Source organism: Gavialis gangeticus, unplaced genomic scaffold, assembly GCF_001723915.1.
Source record: "Gavialis gangeticus isolate Ggan-Ray unplaced genomic scaffold, GavGan_comp1, whole genome shotgun sequence".
NCBI lineage: Eukaryota > Metazoa > Chordata > Crocodylia > Gavialidae > Gavialis > Gavialis gangeticus.
Genome location: NW_017728998.1, coordinates 7,800,113 through 7,819,307, shown reverse-complemented (window position 1 = coordinate 7,819,307; position 19,195 = coordinate 7,800,113). Strand labels below are relative to the sequence as shown.

At 41.0% G+C, this 19,195-nt stretch overlaps 1 protein-coding gene across 1 annotated transcript in view; it reads left to right on the top strand.

Annotated features, from left to right (window-relative positions):
* Positions 1 to 19,195, top strand: part of CDH13 (cadherin 13) — a 948,741-nt gene that overhangs the window by 903,330 nt on the left and 26,216 nt on the right. Inside the window, exon 11 of the mRNA XM_019505469.1 lies at positions 7,616 to 7,758. Coding sequence (XP_019361014.1) covers positions 7,616 to 7,758 — 143 coding nt within the window. The remainder of the gene's footprint in view (positions 1 to 7,615; positions 7,759 to 19,195) is intronic.

The following is a 19,195-nucleotide window of genomic DNA, read 5'->3' as shown; positions in this document are numbered from 1 at the left end:
AGTTCAGGTGTAACAAAGTAAATGTGTACATGCATATTGAGTCAAATTCCTTCCCAATTTATATGCTATACAACCACACTTGAATCATTGGATGGGGTATAAATCAGGACAGAATTTGGCTCATTACATGAAAAGCAGACTATAAATAGAAATTAAAGGCTAAATTTGAAGTACCCCCAAATTATATACACACACACACACACACACACACACACACACACACACACACGTGTGTGGGTAGGGGGCGCATCTGCATGAGATGCTGACTGTGCAGTAGCTGAAAAATACTACACAGTAGTGCATCAAAGCACAGATAGTGCAAATATGCTATTGCACAGTACTATTAGGCTACTGCATAGTAGCGTCACCTAAAAGAAGTTCTCCAGCACTACTGCACAGTAACTCCTGCACAGTAGGGCAATAACTGTGTAGTAGCTAAATAAATGCGCAGTAACAACTGCACAGTAGTGTCTCATGTAGACACTACCCATTTGTATGAGGCACTCAGGTATCACATTAGTGGGGAACATTAAATAGGTAGCACTGGATATAATAATATAATAATAAAATGGGAAGGCTACTCTTCCTTTCCTTTGTTGCAAGGGTAATGCATATGTGGTTGTGTATGTATGTATATGTGTATATATATTTATATATAGGTGTATATATGGTGTAGATACAGATATATACCCTTGCAACAAAGGAAAGGAAGAGTAGCTTCCCCATTTTGGAGATAGGGATCCCAGATATAGACTAGGTTTCCATTGCCTAAATTTGTAGGTGGTTGTAACCCTCATCTATTGCCAAAGAGTGTAAAGAGAGCCCTTTAGTGCTCAGGCATATTCATCAAGTGACCTGCAGTTAACTTTCATTTGTCTGCTCCCATACTGCTACAGCAGAGTTAACTCCTCTAACTTTAAACCTAAGTGAAACGAGTTTGAAATTACAACCGTTTAGCTTCCACTGAAAGCAGAATAGAAGGGGCAGACCAAATGGTTACAGCAGATGTTAGAAAATGCTGTAACTGTTGGTCTGTCCACAGCCTCACCCCGCCACAGAAAAGCTATAGGAGAGGCAAGACATGAACCCAGTTCCCTTCAGTCCCAATCAAGCAGCTTATGCAGTAGATGAGCCTGACTCAGGCTGTGCCACCCCCTCACTCTGAGCTCAAGGCTGCAATTGTCTAACTTGGAACGCAGTCACCGTTGAGCAGAATTGCCTGGCAAAACTGTTCTGCTTGTTCTCATGTCCTAATTCCAGTCGCATCTTGTTGGTCAGGCAGGCTTTGTACAAAACAATCTGCGATACAATCTCCATTGTATCTTCAAGTGCCTGTAAGAGAAAAATGCGCGTGGCAGCGTGGCAACACAAATCAGTAACCTGGCCTGTTGGTGTCGTTGCAAAAGAGCAGCACAGCAAACTGCCACACGTATGGTTTCAGCGTGGATTTGGCACTGCTTGCTCCTATTGCTGGTGGTGCTCAATATGCTTCATTTTTGCCTTCTCCTCTTTGTGTTCAAGCATAAGAGCCAAGACCCTTTGACTCCACATGGGATATGTCTGGCAGCCCCCAAGCTCTGAAACGCTTTGCCAACAGCAGCATCTGGGTCTGTGCCTAGATGCCTGGCTGCTCTCCTACGCTCCTCTTGGCTATTCCACTTCTGGCTCTGAAACTGTGCGTGGGGCTAGTGGAGGGTAGTGGCACTGATTAGATTTTTCATGTCCTTATTGCCTCCATTGTTCTGGGTAATGATCTGCTTCACTAATCTGGGCTGCCAGACACAGTATACATGTGCTAACAATCCAGGGTGGCGTTCTTTGAAATATTTCAATGTGTGTTGACTAAAAAAGTCTGCTCTATAAATTAAAGATGAAGCCATTTACAAGAAATAAATAAATACATAAAACAGTGGTTTTTACTTTCAACTATGCCAAGTGCACGTTATAAGGCGCAAGCGCGGGCAGTTAATCATCAGAGTCCTCTTTGCTGAGGATTTTCCAGAAAACAGAAGTATCCCCCTGGAATTCTTGGTCTAAGGCAGTGATTCTCAACCAGGGTGCCACAGCACCCAGGGTGCCTTGAGTTCCTTTCAAGGGCCAGGTGCTGTTTGCACTGTTAGGTGTGCAAACTTTATTCACAAGATAAAACCAGAGATTTCAAATAGGAATCCGTGGTGTTAAAAATATTTGGTCCTGTTGTGGTCTGAGTTCTTTGCAACAGAAGATTTGCTCTGTTACTTTTCTGCAGTCAAAAAATGAGTGAAAACTAAAAGCCATCATTTTCCAAGGAGTGCCTCTAGCCTTGAGTCTATTGAAGGGTACCTTGAGTCTAACAAGGGGTCCTTTGAGCTGAAAAAGTTTGAGACTCATTGATCTAAGGGATGCATTGGGATACTCTCCTGGGAGATGCAGACAAAAGGGGCTACATTTTGTCAGTCACGCATTGGTCATAGTGGCTTGACATTCGGTAGAACAAAACGAGACTGCTCTAAACATCACTGCTGCTTGTGTACAACAGACCCAAGGGTAAGCTATGATTGTTTCTTGGGATAAAGGAGAATAGACATCTCAATGTCAGCATGTAGATGCATCGACAGACACTCTCTATGACTTTCAAAACTGCTTCTGAAAGTTAGGCTAAGTCCATATTTAGGCACCAAGAAAAGAAAGTAGCCTTATTTTCAAAACTGCTGAGCTGCCAGTAGCTGCCATTGAACTCAACAGAGGAAGAGAAAGTCCTTGTATTTTATACTGCTATGGTTTCATATAATGCTTTTCTTAATGAGTCTATTTTAAGCCTTTTTGCTGGTAGAACCCTCATTTGAACAAAAAAAAAAGGGAACAAAGAACAATCATCTTAACTATACAGCAATGTACTCTTACAATAAGTAAAAAATGCAGTGGGAAAGACAAAGTACTACTTTTACAAAACCCTGTGCCAAATCACAGGTTATACAATTTAGCTTTTTATTTGTACAGCCAACAGTGCTTTGTAGAGCAATCAGGGAAGATAATACAATCCATTTTAAATTCTCATTACTTTAAAAGTGTTGAATCTTCTTAAATTGTTTCAGGGTTAATTGAGAATTTGCTGTGTTACAATAGCCTGGGAATTGTTTAGACTGCCCTTGTTTCATATTTTTGCACGTACCTTTTGTTACGAAGTTATAAAACAACAATAAAAAAAGAAACAAAGATGTGAAATGAAATAATTATCAGCATCGTTACTTGCTATTCTAGCAACTCATTTTTATGGGAGATAATGCTCATCTATTGATTAATGTTTAAATGATTACTATAGAGGAAGTGCATGCTGGGTTGATGGACTGTATCGCTCACTATTCATTAGTGTCTACCTACATCTCTTTGTTTCCGTTTCCCCTAAGGGACTAATCCTGTGGAAGCCACTGGTGAATATCCTGGTGAAGTTACCAGAAGCAGGCTACAGATAATTAGGCTGAATGAATGAATGACTGATAGTAAATATATTATCCATCAACTGTTTTTAATATTTTTTGCAATGGGAAGTTCCAGAATGTATTTGGTTTCTTAAATTATTTGCAAGGGTTTTTTTGAATGTTTCAGTGTAGAACGGCTCAAAAAGAGTCAGTTGGGCATTTGAGGTTGCACTTCAACATTTTCACCCTCCTACACCCTGATTTTCTAACTGGATGTCTGTGAACAATCCTGTGTCCAATGAGGCTGGCATGGTTCTACAAAGGATCATCCTCTTGGAGTATGTTACAGGACTATGATCTTGGTGAAGAACATGAAACCCAGTCAGATTTGTACCTCAAGTTCATTTGTGATTACGAGTGAAATTAGCTGTGGTTTCAAGGGCCCTTACTTATCATTGACAGCTATTGCCAATCACCTACCCACCCACCCACTACTCAAGGATATTATAGCAGTTATCATAGCAGCTATGGTAAATGAAAAAACCCACATATATTTGTAACGTGGTGGGATGGGAAGGGAAAGGAAAAGGGGAGGATTGGGATGGGGTCTTTCGGATCGCGTACGGATGGAGAGAGACCAGACCAACCAAGCATAGGCGGGTGCAAGTGACAAGGATTTCAGGGTGACCATGACCGTGCCCAGGGGAGAGTCCCAGTGAGAGTCAGGACTGCCCAGTGGGTGCGGGGACTGGGGAGCCCAGATGGTTTACATGTGCCTCCTGCTGTAATACATTAGGAAAGGCATTCTAGGGCAGCGGTTCTGAGCCTTTTTCAGTCAACGTACCCCTTGGTCTCAGAGTGAGACTTCACGTACCCCCTTTCAATGGGAAGTTAATTTTTATGTCAAACTACATGTAATCATGTATTATAAAAATGCAAGATACTCATACAAAGACTTTTTCATTTTAAACAAACTTACCGCCTGATGAGGCTTCACGTACCCCTGGTTCAGAACCGCTATTCTAGAGGGTAAATTGACTCCCCCTACTGAAATCTGCAGGGAATGACACACGAGGCTTAACTCGCTTGAAAGTGCCGGTCATGCGAACACCAACGCCGTGTCATGCACCGCACCAAAAAAAGGCACGTTAAAATTCTCAGGCGCTCTACATTAACGCCCTTAGGGTATAAATAACTCTCCTGGGGATTGTGGGACTTCCCTTTTCTGCAGATGGGTGGTTGTGAAGACCAGATGAACTCTCAGGTGCTCATATTAAAGTAGAATTTGGGCCTAAGAATTGCATTTTAATAGAACCCTCATCCTCATCCTCCTTCCTTCCTTGCACGTCCTTCAGTTTCTGCTTTCTTCATTAAGAGTTTCTTTTGTTAAAATCTCAAGTAGAGCAAGGCCTTTGTGTCTGAACAGTTGATTTTTCTCTCTTTTCTCATCTTTTTATATTTCCTTCAGTTTTCTGCTGAGCTAGAAGCAGGTTATTTTCTGGAGGAAAAAAAAATACCATAATAAGTCTTCCTAAACCCAATATTAAGAACAGTGAATCAGGTTTCACCTGAAATATTCATCTCTAGTTTTGTTTTTACCTGAAGAGGCACAAATCCTGAAATTCAATTTCTTACTTTTTCCTTCTGAGGCAAACTTTGCTGAAAACAATGAGCATTTCCCTCTCTAAGGTACAAGCAAAAGCTGAGTAGGGCATAAGGGTTTGGCCTATCAGTGGTTTTAAGTAAAATGTAAAGGGAGTTTTGTCTAGTATAACATCTTTGCACATAAGTAAAATTCAAATTATTTATGTTGAAGAAGCAGAATCTGGAGCCCAGAAACAAAAATCCTCTTTCACATTTACCAGGTTATGACTAGAGCTGGGTAAATAATGGGCATTGGGTTCTGTGATCAAACCATAGTTAGGAAAATAAATTATTTCAGGTCAAACTGAATATTTTAGAGGGTTTCAGTTAAATGGGGTTAACCCAAAACATTTTGTACGACTCCAGATGAAATATGTATTTCTATTTTCAGGTTATTTAACACTTTTTGTTTACTTACCGATTTAAAAATAAATTGTCATTGAGATGATTGAAAACAAAATGCAACTTCAAAAGGAAAAGTACAGTTTCATTTGAAAATGTTTACACGCAACACTTTAGCATTTCAGCAGTGAAATGTGTTTTGGTATTTTGAATTTTTATACCACATTTTTTCGCTGATACGATACATCATTTTTGACCCAAATTCACAAGAGTTTGGGTCCTCTAGAACATGAGTTTACAACATTTTTCTGGGCCTGAATGACCTTGCTCAGGTCTGAGGTGGGTCAGTGCAAGGACCCAGCTACTGTTTCTGCCACTTCTCCCCACCTTTTGGCCACAGTGCAGCGTAGGCAAAGCTCTCCTCCTGAATGCTCCTGAAATCCTCAGCTCTGTGGGCTGGATCCAGTGGCTTTGTGGGCTCAACCTGGCCTTTGGGCCATAGGTTGCCACAACCCGTGCTCTGAAAGCTCCATTTTCCTCCCATCTGTAGCCATGGCATAATGGAGGCTAACAGTCTGATTCTGATCTCATTTATGCCACCTTATGAATCTCCTCCTGAAGACAATGCAGTTAACCAGGGTTAAATGCAATTTAGACTTATGGCTTCACGGCTCTAGCTCAGCAGGAATAATCCATCACCTCTGGAGGCCAATGATCATTTTTCCATTGACTTGATTTGGGATTTAATTTGGCCTGTTCACCTCATCCAAAGTCCATTGTGAGAATAAATATATTAATGATGCTGAGGTGTCCAGACAGTGTGGTAATGAGGACCAAGCAGTTATTCTGAGGTAGATGGACTATCTCAGTTACATGATACCAAGAGGCTGCTTTGAAAGTAGCCTTCAGAATGATCTCTCTTTTAAGCTGCTGACTCTCAGTTCTTTTTTTTTCTTACCTGGCCATTTTATTTATTTTCTTGCTAACAATCTGCTGCTTTTGATTACTGCCTTTGGGAGGTGGTTGCAACGATAAGGTTTTTTTGACAGCACTGCCTGCCTAGCTCACCTTTTAAATGGAGGCTTCTCTGAGTCACTGGGATATTGGCAGATACTCATAAAACAATAAACAGGCTTCATGTCAATTGCCTATAATTCAGAATGTCTATGGAAGTCTTTATGGCAATTTATGACCTGTAAAGCAATGCATTGCAAAAAGATAAGTATCTTGCTAAAGTGTATATTGATTGTGTGATTGGAGCATCAGTTGGAGAGTTGATGCATTAAAACCTTTCATTAAAGAGGAAACTTGAGCCAGTTACTTCAAGTTTCTTCCTCACCTTTGACTGTGAACAGAAATACGTCCTGAGCCTGCAAATAAATATGCACATAACTTTACCCCAGTGAGATTATTTACGGTAGATAGGCTAACCATATGTGTATGTCAAGACCTAAATCAGTGAAGGCCAACCTTATTGGCAGGTGTGCCGCAAATCAGTTCTGTACCGTTCCTGAGTGCCACTATGTTCCCCTTTCTCTACCTGATCTGCTGCTCTGTTTTCCACTTCCTGCTCTGTGTTCACTGCCCAGCCTGTTGCTCTGCTTTCTGCCTAATTCCTCCCTGATCAGCCACACATCACATACAGAGGTTATCTGTACCTCTTTTGGCACATGTGCCGCAGGTTGACCACCTCAACCTAAATAATCATGAGGCCGAAGGTCCTGTCTATAACAGCAAAGTAGGTGTCAGGGCCCCTGGAAAACAAATCTTACACATTTCTATTTAGCCAGCTATCTAGGTGGCCTAAGGGTTTGGCGATTGTAGCTATGAAACAGAATTCCAGATGAAATCAGACCTATACAGAGTTTTATCATCTTTAAGGAACACCATCCATTGCTATGACAGGTAGTAGAATAAAAGTCCAGAGATGACCAACAGAAGGCAATCAGCATGCGAGAGAACCGGCCTGCCTTTATTTAGTGCATTGGAGATGAATTTAGGTTTCTAACTTTAAGCACAGATGTTTAAAAATGCCAACCTTAACTTTCTCATGTATGTTACTCCACTTGTAAACAGATTCGAACAATAATGACCTATCTCAAAAGTATAAGGTAGGTTTTAATTTATATTTAGGATGTCGAGATCCTCCTGTGAAAAGGGCAAAGCACTGTAATCCACTCATGTCTCAGTGTATGATCTGTGGTTGGTTTTTTTCCTCTCTCTCTGCCTAGGTATTCTGTTTACAAGGATCCAGCAGGTTGGCTGGAAATTAACCCTACAAATGGTACCATTGGCACCACTGCCATCCTGGATCGTGAATCATCATATGTCACAAACAACATCTATACTGCAGAGTTTCTGGCAATAGACAGCGGTAAGTAGTGATTTTTGATAGTACTCAGTGGAATGGAAATATATTTCATATATTTTTTCCCCTCCTGAAGACCCCTATTCCAATAATGTAAGCATGTGCTTAAATCCATTGTCATGTCGTGCCGTACAGTTATGGACCTACCAAATTCATGGCAAAAGTAGGCTGCACAGCAGCTCCTTTAATCTTACATGTTCCCTTGTGTGCCCCCCCCATACCAATTCGTGGAGGCCACATCCCCCCCTCCCAACTCCCTCCTAGTTGGCAGGGAGGTGATAACTGTGGTTTTAAGTATGGCACCATTTTTGCCTCCCAGCCAGTGAGCAACAAGCAGTAAGGCCACCAGGGCCCTGCAGCCAATCAGGAATGGAGGTGCACGGGGGAACCTGCAAGATTTGGTAGGCCCCTCCATATAATCCATATAAGCACATGCTTGAATCTACTGCCAAATGGGCAGCTATGGGTCTAAGAAATAATTGTGGACAAAAAATATGGACAGGAAAGAAGCAGGGGAAAAGTTAGACTTCAAACTAAGAAGGCATAAGTTTGTGGCTAGGGTTTGGTCATTCATTCCTACACTAAGATTTCACCACTAGTAGTAAACCCTGCATAAATATTTTTGGTAGCAATAAATCATCTTTATCAGAGTTAATTTCTTTATAATATTTGAGCTGCTATTAAGCCTAAGGCACCAAAATATCAATAACAACTCATCCTTGATATGCTGCACTCTATCCTATTAAACATATAATGACAATGACAATAAAAACATAATTAAAAACCCTTGTTAAAATGCAATATTTTTACATCTTATGTGGATTAAAGTTCCTTCTGTCAAGCATAATCTAAATTAAAGGATCTTGTGAAAATTCACAACAAGTGGCTTTCGTAGCACATAAAAATATAGAGAAAACCCTGAACATTCCTCCAAGTCTCCAGAGCTGAAGGCATCAAATAAATAAAGGCTCTGTGTGTAATATAACAGCTAATGTGCTAACACTTTTCAACAGCTGCAGCTGCTTTAGCCCGGGTGATGAATTGTAAAGTCCTCCTTTTAGGAGGGGTAATTTTACATTTCTGTGCTGCCTGACTCAGCACAGGGAACATTTGCAGGTTTTGACAAGAAAAGGGAAACAGGTCCTGAAATGCAAAAGAAAAAACCCACTGAAGTGATTTACTTTATATGCTCATAAATACATTTTTTCGTAGGCAATTTCCACATTAAAAGTATAGCATGAAACTTATTCCTTACCCAACATCTGCTGGTATTACATAATTTGTCAGAAATGGATCTTAATGAAGTGAAAGAGCATTGGAAATGGAATCTTATGTTGCTAGTGGGAAAATTGGGATTATACTTCTCAGGACCTGTGATAAGATGAAGGGCAAAGCCCCAGATGTCCCTGGGACAGAAAGCAGCAACAGAGAGTTGTAAGCAGGGGTGGGAAGCAGGGGGCAGTTGTCTCACCAGCCATCAGAGAGAAATGAGAAACGAGAAAGCTCATGTGTCCAGCTGCAGGTAGCATCAAGGGAGGACACCGGCACCGTGAGCGTCCTGTTCCTGACCACAGCAATTGAACACCTTGGTTTGTTGTGAACAGAACTGGATGGACCACCGTGCCAGGAACATTTTCAAGTGTATTAGCACACTATTAGCATCCAACAGTAACTGAAGTTTGTTAAACCGTGAATCAGGCCGATGACTAGAAAAATGTCTACCGGTCTATAAAACGATGTGAAACTAGAAGGTCCCATGGGATTTCAATAGAACCACAAGGCTGCTCCGAAGGAGTTCCTATCCTATTATTAAAGGGAATATGGTATATCCTAATCTATCTTCCGCCTTATACTTGAACCTCACTGGTGAACTCCAGACTCGTTGTAATGTGCACGTTTGCCTCATTAGTTGCGTGCCAGTACCTCCATAATAACTTATGTGTCTAACCTTTTGTTTCTCTTCTTGCTTTGTGCAAATATGTCAACAAGAGCATCTCAGAGCAAACAGTAACTTTATAATGTTCAGTGCATGAATATGAATATGGCTATACAGAGGATACTTTGACTGAAACTGTTCTTACCATCCATAAGATACTATCCATCCTCACTGAGTTTATTGGATAACGGTCCTCTCCTGCGGAGTGTGGTTTGGTTCTACAATGCCTGTGGTACCAGTGACACTGCTCCTTCTCTCATCCCATATAGACTGGCTGCTAACAATGGTAACCGGAGAAATATAATGCTACTCAAATTTTCTAGATAATCATCAGTGGTGCCAAATTTGAAAAGGAATATTACGTTCCTGGCAAGCTAAACTATATGTGTAGCAGGGTGGTAAAATAATCTATTATAAATACAAAGCTCTTCCAGGACTTTAAAAGTGGGTTAAATTAACTGGGAAAAAAATCAAATGAAAATAGCCTGCATATATTCTGTAGAGCCACAGCCTCCACAAACTGAAATGTAAAGGTCATTTTTCTTTTCCAGTTAAGGAGGTAGGTTCTAGTTAATAGCAGTGAACATGGTTTGATTTTTACATGGTAGACACTGCTAAGGGAAGATTTAAAGAGGCCCCAAATGGATAGGATGGTAAATTGAAAGCACAGTGACATTTCAGATAGTCCAAATCATACATGTGCCCAATAGTCTTGGCACAAGAAGAGAGAGAAAGAGACTCTTAAAATAAATCAGAGAGCTTTTTATTCAAAGTCTGTGTTTTGGCACTCACTGTATGTTTTCTTTTTCTGCAGCCATTACACGCGGCCACTGGCCAGCAAACCAGAGCAGATATTTATTTGATGGTCATTAAATGTGGATTTAATTTTGGCTAGAGCAAACAAGTTCTTTATCCAGTAATGGCACATAACAGGGGCCTACTTTTCCTGTCATTAATATGGCCATTTAATTTGCCTTTGAAAAGGTAATGGACAAAGCTTGAACTATCTTCTCACCTCCAAGTCAAGGTGAAGGCCTCTGTGTTGGGAAACGGAGGTTGTCAATAGGCAGAGCTCCCTTCATTTCGATAAGAATTGGCTCTGGCATCAAGCTTGTAAAAATCAAAGACTGAAAAATGGAATGCATGTGGTCAGAAGGGACCTGTACTTTGTACTCTGATTTAGTGATGGTATATAATACCAATAAATAGATAATATTTATACAGTCCCCTTGGGGCATATTGAAACAGTATGTGTAACAGCCAATTTGATGGACAGGCCCTTTAATTTTATGCATAATAAAATATGACCTTTTATATGGAGGAAAATTCAGTTTTAAAATCCATTTTGGAATATAATATTATATATAATACCAGTAAATATATCATATTTAGTGATGGTATATACTAGACCCATGCTACAGGTTGTCCATCTGCCTTTAAATCATTGATATACAAGTAACTTTGTTTCTGCCCCTTTTACAAAAGGAGGCTACTTAAGGAAGCAACTGTAGTCCCACAGCACTTCAGAGTCACCAAGCCTGGGATTACAATGCTCTAAATCAGGGCTGGTTCTTGCATGGGGGGGAGCTGGGCTGCCCACACTGTGCATGCCAAGAGGGGCCTAATGAGGGAATGCCCAGGGGATATCTTCATGGCGAGCAGCCTCTAGGTCTGCAAACCATATGGCATTTGGCCCGGCTGCCCAGAAGTTGGACAGCCCTGCTCTCAATCACAAAGTTAGTCAATAAAAGGGTTAGCAATCTAACCGTTCCCACTGATAATCATGGTACTGAAGACATCTTTAGCTACAGAAAAGGTGTTACCTAGAATAGGTTACAGTTGTCTCAGCTTATTCTCTTAGAGATGGACAGCCCTTTCCGTATACAGTATGGACAAGGGAGGAAGACAGGAAGGAAATTCAAAGCAATCAGTGGGTGTTTATAGACATGCTCCAGGAAGTTGAGGGGGGGAGGGCATTAATTAGCAAACCGCGCTAATTGAAAGCTCCTGATTGTCATGTGTATCAGCGTCACTATGCTGGAAAAATGGTAGTGGGGTGCTTTGAACTTAAAGCTTGTTCAACAAGCTTTAAGTTTAAAGCACCCCGCCGTCATTTTTCAGCATGGGGACACTGATGCACATGATGTTGGAGGCTGCTGGAGTGAGCTAATTTTCATGCTCCAGCAGACCTGATTTAATCGAGTCTGCTCCAGCGCCTTGGATTTACGGTGTGTCGGAGCAGCCTCCCTGCATGTGTGTAAGCGCCAAGTGTCTTTGTTTCCACCCGCCCACCCCCTTGATTATAACCTGATTAAAAGCTCTTTGAACTCAGTAGAATTCAATGGGCTTCAGTGCAAGGGACCAATCGAAGAGCATTTTGTGTATCTGTTTAATGTCGCAAGTTCTAGTGGGGGATAAAACTCTGGGCTTTCTGCTGGGCAGGTGTCTATATATGCCAGGGGGCAATATTTCAGACTCCTTCACTTCTCTTCAGTGCACAAGTGTGCTTCCCAATAGGATGCTGCTATTTTCACTGCAGGAAATGACAATTAGTAGCTGTGTTAGATAACTATATGCTGGTCTCCTTCAGCATAGCCAATTTACCTGCAGAGAAATGTAGCCAGAGTGAATTGTTTTGTTTCCACCGCATACAGTCCCCTTGGGGCTTATTGAAACAGTATGTGTAACAGCCAATTTGATGGACAGGTTCTTTAATGTTATGGATAATAAAATATGACCTTTTATATGGAGGAAAATTCAGTTTTAAAATCCATTTTGGAATGAACATTCTAATTTGCTTCGTATTCCCTTGATTTCTATAAAGGTCAAGACAGCATCTTTGGAGTTGGAAAAATCTTTATTAAAAGCTTCTGTGGATGTGGATGTAAAATCTCTGGTCTGTTAGAAAATAAATTAAATATTGGCGGGAAATATGGAGCAGAGTTAACGTATTTAAGTGCCATGAACTGTGTTTAATTGGAGAATGGGGCATATAGAGGTTTGAGCAGTTTTGAAAACCTTGAGAGGTTTCCTTCTGTTAAAGGAACTGGCCATTTTTTCATCCTTTTCTGCCTTATTAAAAAGTGCTAATCACCAGAAGACAGCATCGCTACTGCAAAATGTAGTAGTCTGCAGGATACATGATACTTTTAGGGCATGGGATCAACTGATTTCACAAAACTGAGCTAGAACAAGCTTCCCAGGAAATTGTAATGCTGAATATATTTCAGTATTTTTCAGTAATAAACTGAAGTATTACAGCAGTTATAAACTGACTCATTCTGGGTGATTACCACAAAATAGAGCAGCTAGCTGTTTTAATTTCTCCTGTCAGGTCAGTCATGCTGAAAGCTCTGCAGAACAGTCTTTCTTACTGGATTTTGAAATTTCTGTTTACAGTTCAGAACAAGAAGCAGGAAGCAAGGGTTGAAAAGCAGAGAAAGGAGCTTAACTTGAGACCTGGAAATGCCTCCTGGCATTTGGTGGTATCAGGGTATTGTGGAATGGCTCGGGTCCCTGCTTTTCTGTTGCCTGAACTCAACAGTTATGGTAATTGTTGTTGTCTCTTGAAAAAAGCCATTGGTGGCAGCTTGATCTCTGGAAAATAGCATGGGCTACTCAGGGATGCTGATAGTAGACACTGCGGCTCAGCTCTGACTTCTTGGCACCACTTAAGCATGCTGCTTAGGGGAAGCAAAGAGGCTGAAAGGCACCCAGCCTTCTCCAGCAGAGAAATTCCCTTATTGTAGAGAAACTTCTTTTTTGGTACGGTTATGTCAGCTGTTGGCCCTTCTCCTCTCAGCATGGAGGCCTGTTGGGAGTGGGCTTGGGAATGGCCAGAGACCCATGTTCAACCTACACTTTACCAGCGTAGGCTCCATGCAAGACTCAGCATCACTGGCAGAGCTCACTCCAGCCTGTTGGCCTTGGGATCAGAGCTACCACCTGATGTCTGTATCCCTCCTGGGCCTAGCAGTATGCCGACACATCGTGTAATCAAGTCCATAGCGATGAGTCTTCAGGAACTGCAGGTAGAACTGGATCAGAAACAGTCCCAGGTCTATGAGATGCTGAAAGCCCTCCGTTCCTCTTCTTCCATGCAGCGGAGCATGTGTAAAATCTCACTGGAGGTCACCAGCACCCCAGACCCTCACAACATTATCCAGGTTATATCTCGTTAGACTACTCTACTAATAAATGGACCAAATCCCAGCCACTTAGGTGACGCATTTGTACAGCCGGCATATGTGAATGGATACAATCTCTTTGGATTCAGAAAAATTGCTGATTTTGTAGTATTTGTGCCCTACCTGACATCATAATCCTCAATTTTTTTACATGATAAACATTCCCCTGGCAATTTAACACATGGTTATGAAGAAGAATATGATTCCTAGCAAAAAAATTAACTGGAGGAACTGGCGCTCTTTTAGAAACAGAGATCTCAGGTTTATTTTAGCAATACAAGGGGAAAAGAAAATGTCGATCTTCAAAGATTGGTTTGCCTGGGTTTTTTTTTTTTCTTTTTTTAAATGGCTTATTTGGCTGGGATGATGTAGTTGGGGCTGGTCCTGCCTTGAGCAGGGGGTTGGACTAGATGTGAGCTCCGGAGCTCCCTTCCAGCCCTCATCTTCTATGATTGTAAGTTCTAATTTTGGTGTTTTCCTTGTTTTTAGTAGCTACTTTAACTAACTCCAATCGTTTCAATATCTTATTTGTTGCGCAAGCCTCAACATTCCCATTCATTAAGAAGAAAAATTATCCTTTGGTACTATGCCTAATAATGAACAGAAACAGACAATGCCTAGGCAAGAGGAAAACTGGAGTAACAAAGAGATGCATAACAATTTTCAATTAGAATTTCTCTTTACATGTATCTAACCTGTCGTCTTGCTTCATGATGTATATAATTAAATTACCACAGATTTGATTCCACTGAAAACATGTTATTTTGGAAGAAATTGGGCAATTAGTTGCTATGGCAACCCAATTAAGCCAGTTTTACACCCCTTATCTTAATTGCTGTATTAATTGAGAAGGGAAAATAAATTAAATACTCATCCTTTTCCTGCCATTTTAAATTCCAGTAAAATATGGATTGCACACCAAATATTCTTTAAATTTGTCATCATGGACTGATGATTAGAAAAAGAAATTAAAATACTGAAAACAGTATTTAAGACGGATGGCATATGTCAGTAGCAATTTGATACAGTGAAAGAACTGTGCTTTTTTGAAATGTAATTACTCAAAAAGATGATCTGCATATATTATTTGAAGGAAGGAGTGTAACCATTTAGGACTATTTGTTTTGATTCATTGTGAAACAAGATGTCTGGCTACTTAATACTTAAAATAATAAATTATGAATTTTGGTTTATGGAAAAATTGGGAGTTATCTCTTGCAAAGTGTTAGAGGAATGCATTAACGGCCTCTTAGGGTCATACTCTAATTCATGATTAGCAACATTTCCTCTCTCCGTCCCACTGACTTCAGTGGGACCAGTTGTAGGTCTGAGCGTGTACACACCAATAACTGGAACAGATTCAATGACAGCATACCTCTAAATTGCATAAGGCAATATCGAAGCACCACCTCCTGTTTAGTAAAACAATTTGCGGAGAGTCCCTTTTGTTATCATGGAGGGGGGCGGTCTAGCCGAACGTTGGTAAGAGAGACGGTTAAAGGCTTGGAGCAGGAAAAGAGTCTGAAAATTCAGCATAGATTGTTAAAAATCATCTGATCATACAGCGTGAAATATTGCTTTCCAAAGCAGAGTCTGCTGCATACCTATTTCCGGAGAACATATGCTGCTCAGGTCTTCAGTGGTTGCATTGTGTCACTCCGCGGCTCACCCCGAATGCTTTTGGATTTTTGAAGTGTTGCTTTCATTCCTCTCTGCCCTTCCTTTCTTGACAACATTAAGTACAACAAACGAATACAATAAAGCCACGCGGAGAGCATGCCTTACAGCAGGTAAGCCTGTGTCTCCTTTTGAGGCCAAGCTGAAACTAAGAATTCATGAGCGAGTGAGTGAAAAAATCCAAATCAATGCCAGAGGTCAAGAAGGCCAGCTCAGTCCCATGTTGTGCTCTTAGTTATTTGGATATAAATCCAAAATAACTGGATTTCTTCTGTGGAGTTGCTTCAGATTTGAATTGATGTAACTGAGATAACAATTCTGGCTCCTAGATGTATAAATATCAACTTGCAGTGACCTTATTAGTGACAGGGTGATAAAAAAAAATTAATTGTGGCAAGATTTCCTGAATCTAAATTCACTTGCTGAAAATGTGAAAGTTTTTTTTTTTTTCTTAATACGCTAAGTAGACAAACAGCAAACGCCAGACTCAATACTTTGTTTTGTGGCCGTACAACTCCATCGACGTCAGTGGAGTTAAACTGGTCTCAGCTGTTAGAACCAAGTACCTTGAGAGATTATTTAAAGCAAGTTGTCAGTCGACACAACTATTTGCAAAGAAAGCAATGGAAATATTCTAATTTCCAGGAAAGAAATAGTGGTTTGTAGACATGACAGAGTTCTGAGCCCCGTTGGCTTGACAAGAAATCTATGTTGAAAGCCAAACTCTTTCTTTACGTGCATGCGACTGGCTTCCACTGACTGCAGTGGAAGTCTGGCACATACATACACCAGAGGGCAAAATACTGCCTTGAATTTTAAGTGGCTTTGTAATTTCTGCCTACTGCACACAATGACTTCGATAATATATTAACTTGATCATTCTGGAAGCGTAATTTAATAGGAAGAAATACATGCTGAAATCTTTCTACCATTTGTAATTTGTGTGCGATAGAGGCCAGTTCATGTGCCATCCATTCTTCTTGATACTGCTCTGGCTTCAAGCTAAACCGTGCCTTAGATCTCTATAACAGTTGGATCCTCTGAAGCGGCTGAAGTTTCATCTTTAGGAATTTGATAAATAGTGCCAGAGCAACAGGTCTCCTTCAAAAATAATTCAGTAATTCTGATTAAAGTTGCCTTGTTCCTAATTGTCACTGATAAGAAATTGTTATATAGAAGGGATTTAGATAAGTGTTCCACAGCTCTAATGACAGAAATGTAGGCTATAAAACACTCCAGACTTAAACACCAAAAATTGCATGTACGTGAGTCTTTGATACTACAAGTTTCTAAATCTAAGCAAAAATATGCAGCCTCGTTAATGATCTTGTCTCCCCTTCTTAACACTATACCATTTGTCTGTATAGTATTTCCCTCATTAGTTGATTATGTTTTGATTATCAGTGGTTTGTTCCCCTGCTATGCCACGAAACAAATGATGTTATTTACAGGTAACCTGACTTCATCTGATTTAGTCAAAGCCTGTTACCATGTGACATGGGCAAGCATCTTCTGTATTTTGCAAGACCTGCTTCTCCATTGCACAGTTTGCTTCTCTCATCTTTAATCAGGAGCTGACAGAGACATTTCTGTTTCACTTAATTTTTTTTTAATGAGTTTAGGAACCTAAATGGGACTTAGATGGAAAGTAGGAGCCTGAGTTCCAAAGAGCAGGACAGCAGGCACCAAGCTCATTAAAGGCCTTTGTTTGCAGCTGCAGAATTCACTAGCTCTTTACAGAAAGACTTCTGTGCAGTGCCATAGCAAGGCGGGGTGGGCAGGGTGGCAACCGTTTTGGGTGCCAAAGTGAAGGGGTGCCAACAGATGCTCAGGTGGGGCATGGGATGGACCTGCAAGCAGCTTTTTTGGGGTGGCATGGGGATGGGGGGGAAGGCAGCTCCTGCTTCTGCATGCACTCCCAGGCAAGCATGGGGGAGCGGGGGCATGTGCCCCACCCACCCCATCCTGGATCTGTGTACAGGGTGAGGGTGGGCTGCTGCTGCGAGCTTTGCCCCGGGCACCAAACTTCCTTGCCACGGTACTGATTCTATGCATTCTCAGAACAAATGCCCATGGGGCACTGAGGTGCCTAACTCCCTGCAGAGAACCACTGCGATTCAAATTGTTGCTGGGAGCTACCCAAACTCTGCTAAGACTCTAGAAAATAACTGGATAGAAACCACAGCTAACTCATACAGATAGCACTGACTTTGGCTCATATCCAGTGCTAGAAGTGCTGCCCACCTGTTGCTCAGTAGCCTTGTGGTTAGGCTGCTTGTCCAGCCTGTAGGGAACATGGGATCTAGGCCTGCCAGGTATCTGGAGTCTTCTCCTCCACCTCACCATTTTGACTTTTTGGACTTTTGAGCAAACACAGCCTGGTTTTGACTTCTCCTTAGAGCAGGGTGCTAATTGGAAAATCCCTCTCGTAGGAAAGTCTAGTATTCCAGCCCTTGTTTTGACCCCACATTGGGGCAAAGAGTTGAAATAGTGTACCAGGCTCTTTCTCGCAATTAAAAGTTCTGGAAAAATTCAACAGGGAAATAGTAGAACTTTTCATTTCGAGTCAGTGCAGTATGAGGTGCATTCTCCCATGGTGGCCTGTTGCTTCATGGGATTGTAGTTTATATGTTCTTGTGGGCCAGGTTCCTTGTCTAAGTTAATAAGGATGTCAAGAAGATGTTGTCCACCAGGGGACCCAGCCTCTAGGAGGGAATGGGATAATGGAAGCCCCCTCGACTACAATTTCCGCAAGGCAGCAAAGCACAAGGAAGCGCAACAAAGTGACATTGTGGTTCTGTTTAGTGGAGTGAACTGTTTTGATTTCAGAAACTGCATTTCTTTTCAGATTACTGATGTAACATAGGTATTTTATTGTATTATTAGATTTCTATCCTGTTGCTATCTCTTTAAAATATGCCATCAAAAAAGCAGAATCTCATCTCAGAATAATGATCCCCTGCTGCTTCGTAAACACCGAAGCAAATCCAAAGCATTTGTCTTCCAAGCAGGAGACGACGATCATGTGACAATGTTGCATTGCAATAACTTCATTTCAATTAGAGCAAATGATTTATGTAGATTTATTATTTCTGATGGATGTTCGCACAGCAGAGTGGCATTTGCTGATGATGTCATTATTTACTCTGTGTTGCAGATTGGTTTTGTGAGCTGAGCTGCTGTATCAGCTAATCATAGACCAACTTGACAGAAAGCTATTTTCAAGAAAGGAAAAGGGGATGCTATGCTCTTATTAATGTATTGATCAGGAACTCAGTCATGATTAGCTGGTGAACATGCTGTTTTGTTCAAGGCTTGATATTTTGCAAAATGTTTTCCCAGTCCATGCCCATCATGTTTATGTCAGGCATAACTGATGTATTTGAGGCCTCCCGATAACTAACTGGTGGTTCTCATGCAGCTGTCAGAACTCCAGCTACCTTTAACTGTCTAGCTGGAAGTCTGTTTTCAAATCCATTGCCACGTACTTAAATGGAATAGAAAACATTTCTGCAGCTGAGTTACACTTTCATAAGAATCGCAGTTTCTTAAGAAGCACCATATGATCCCACATGACATTAAATTAAAATATCAATATACAGCAACATCCAACGGGTCTATTTTCAGAACATTCATTTTCAAA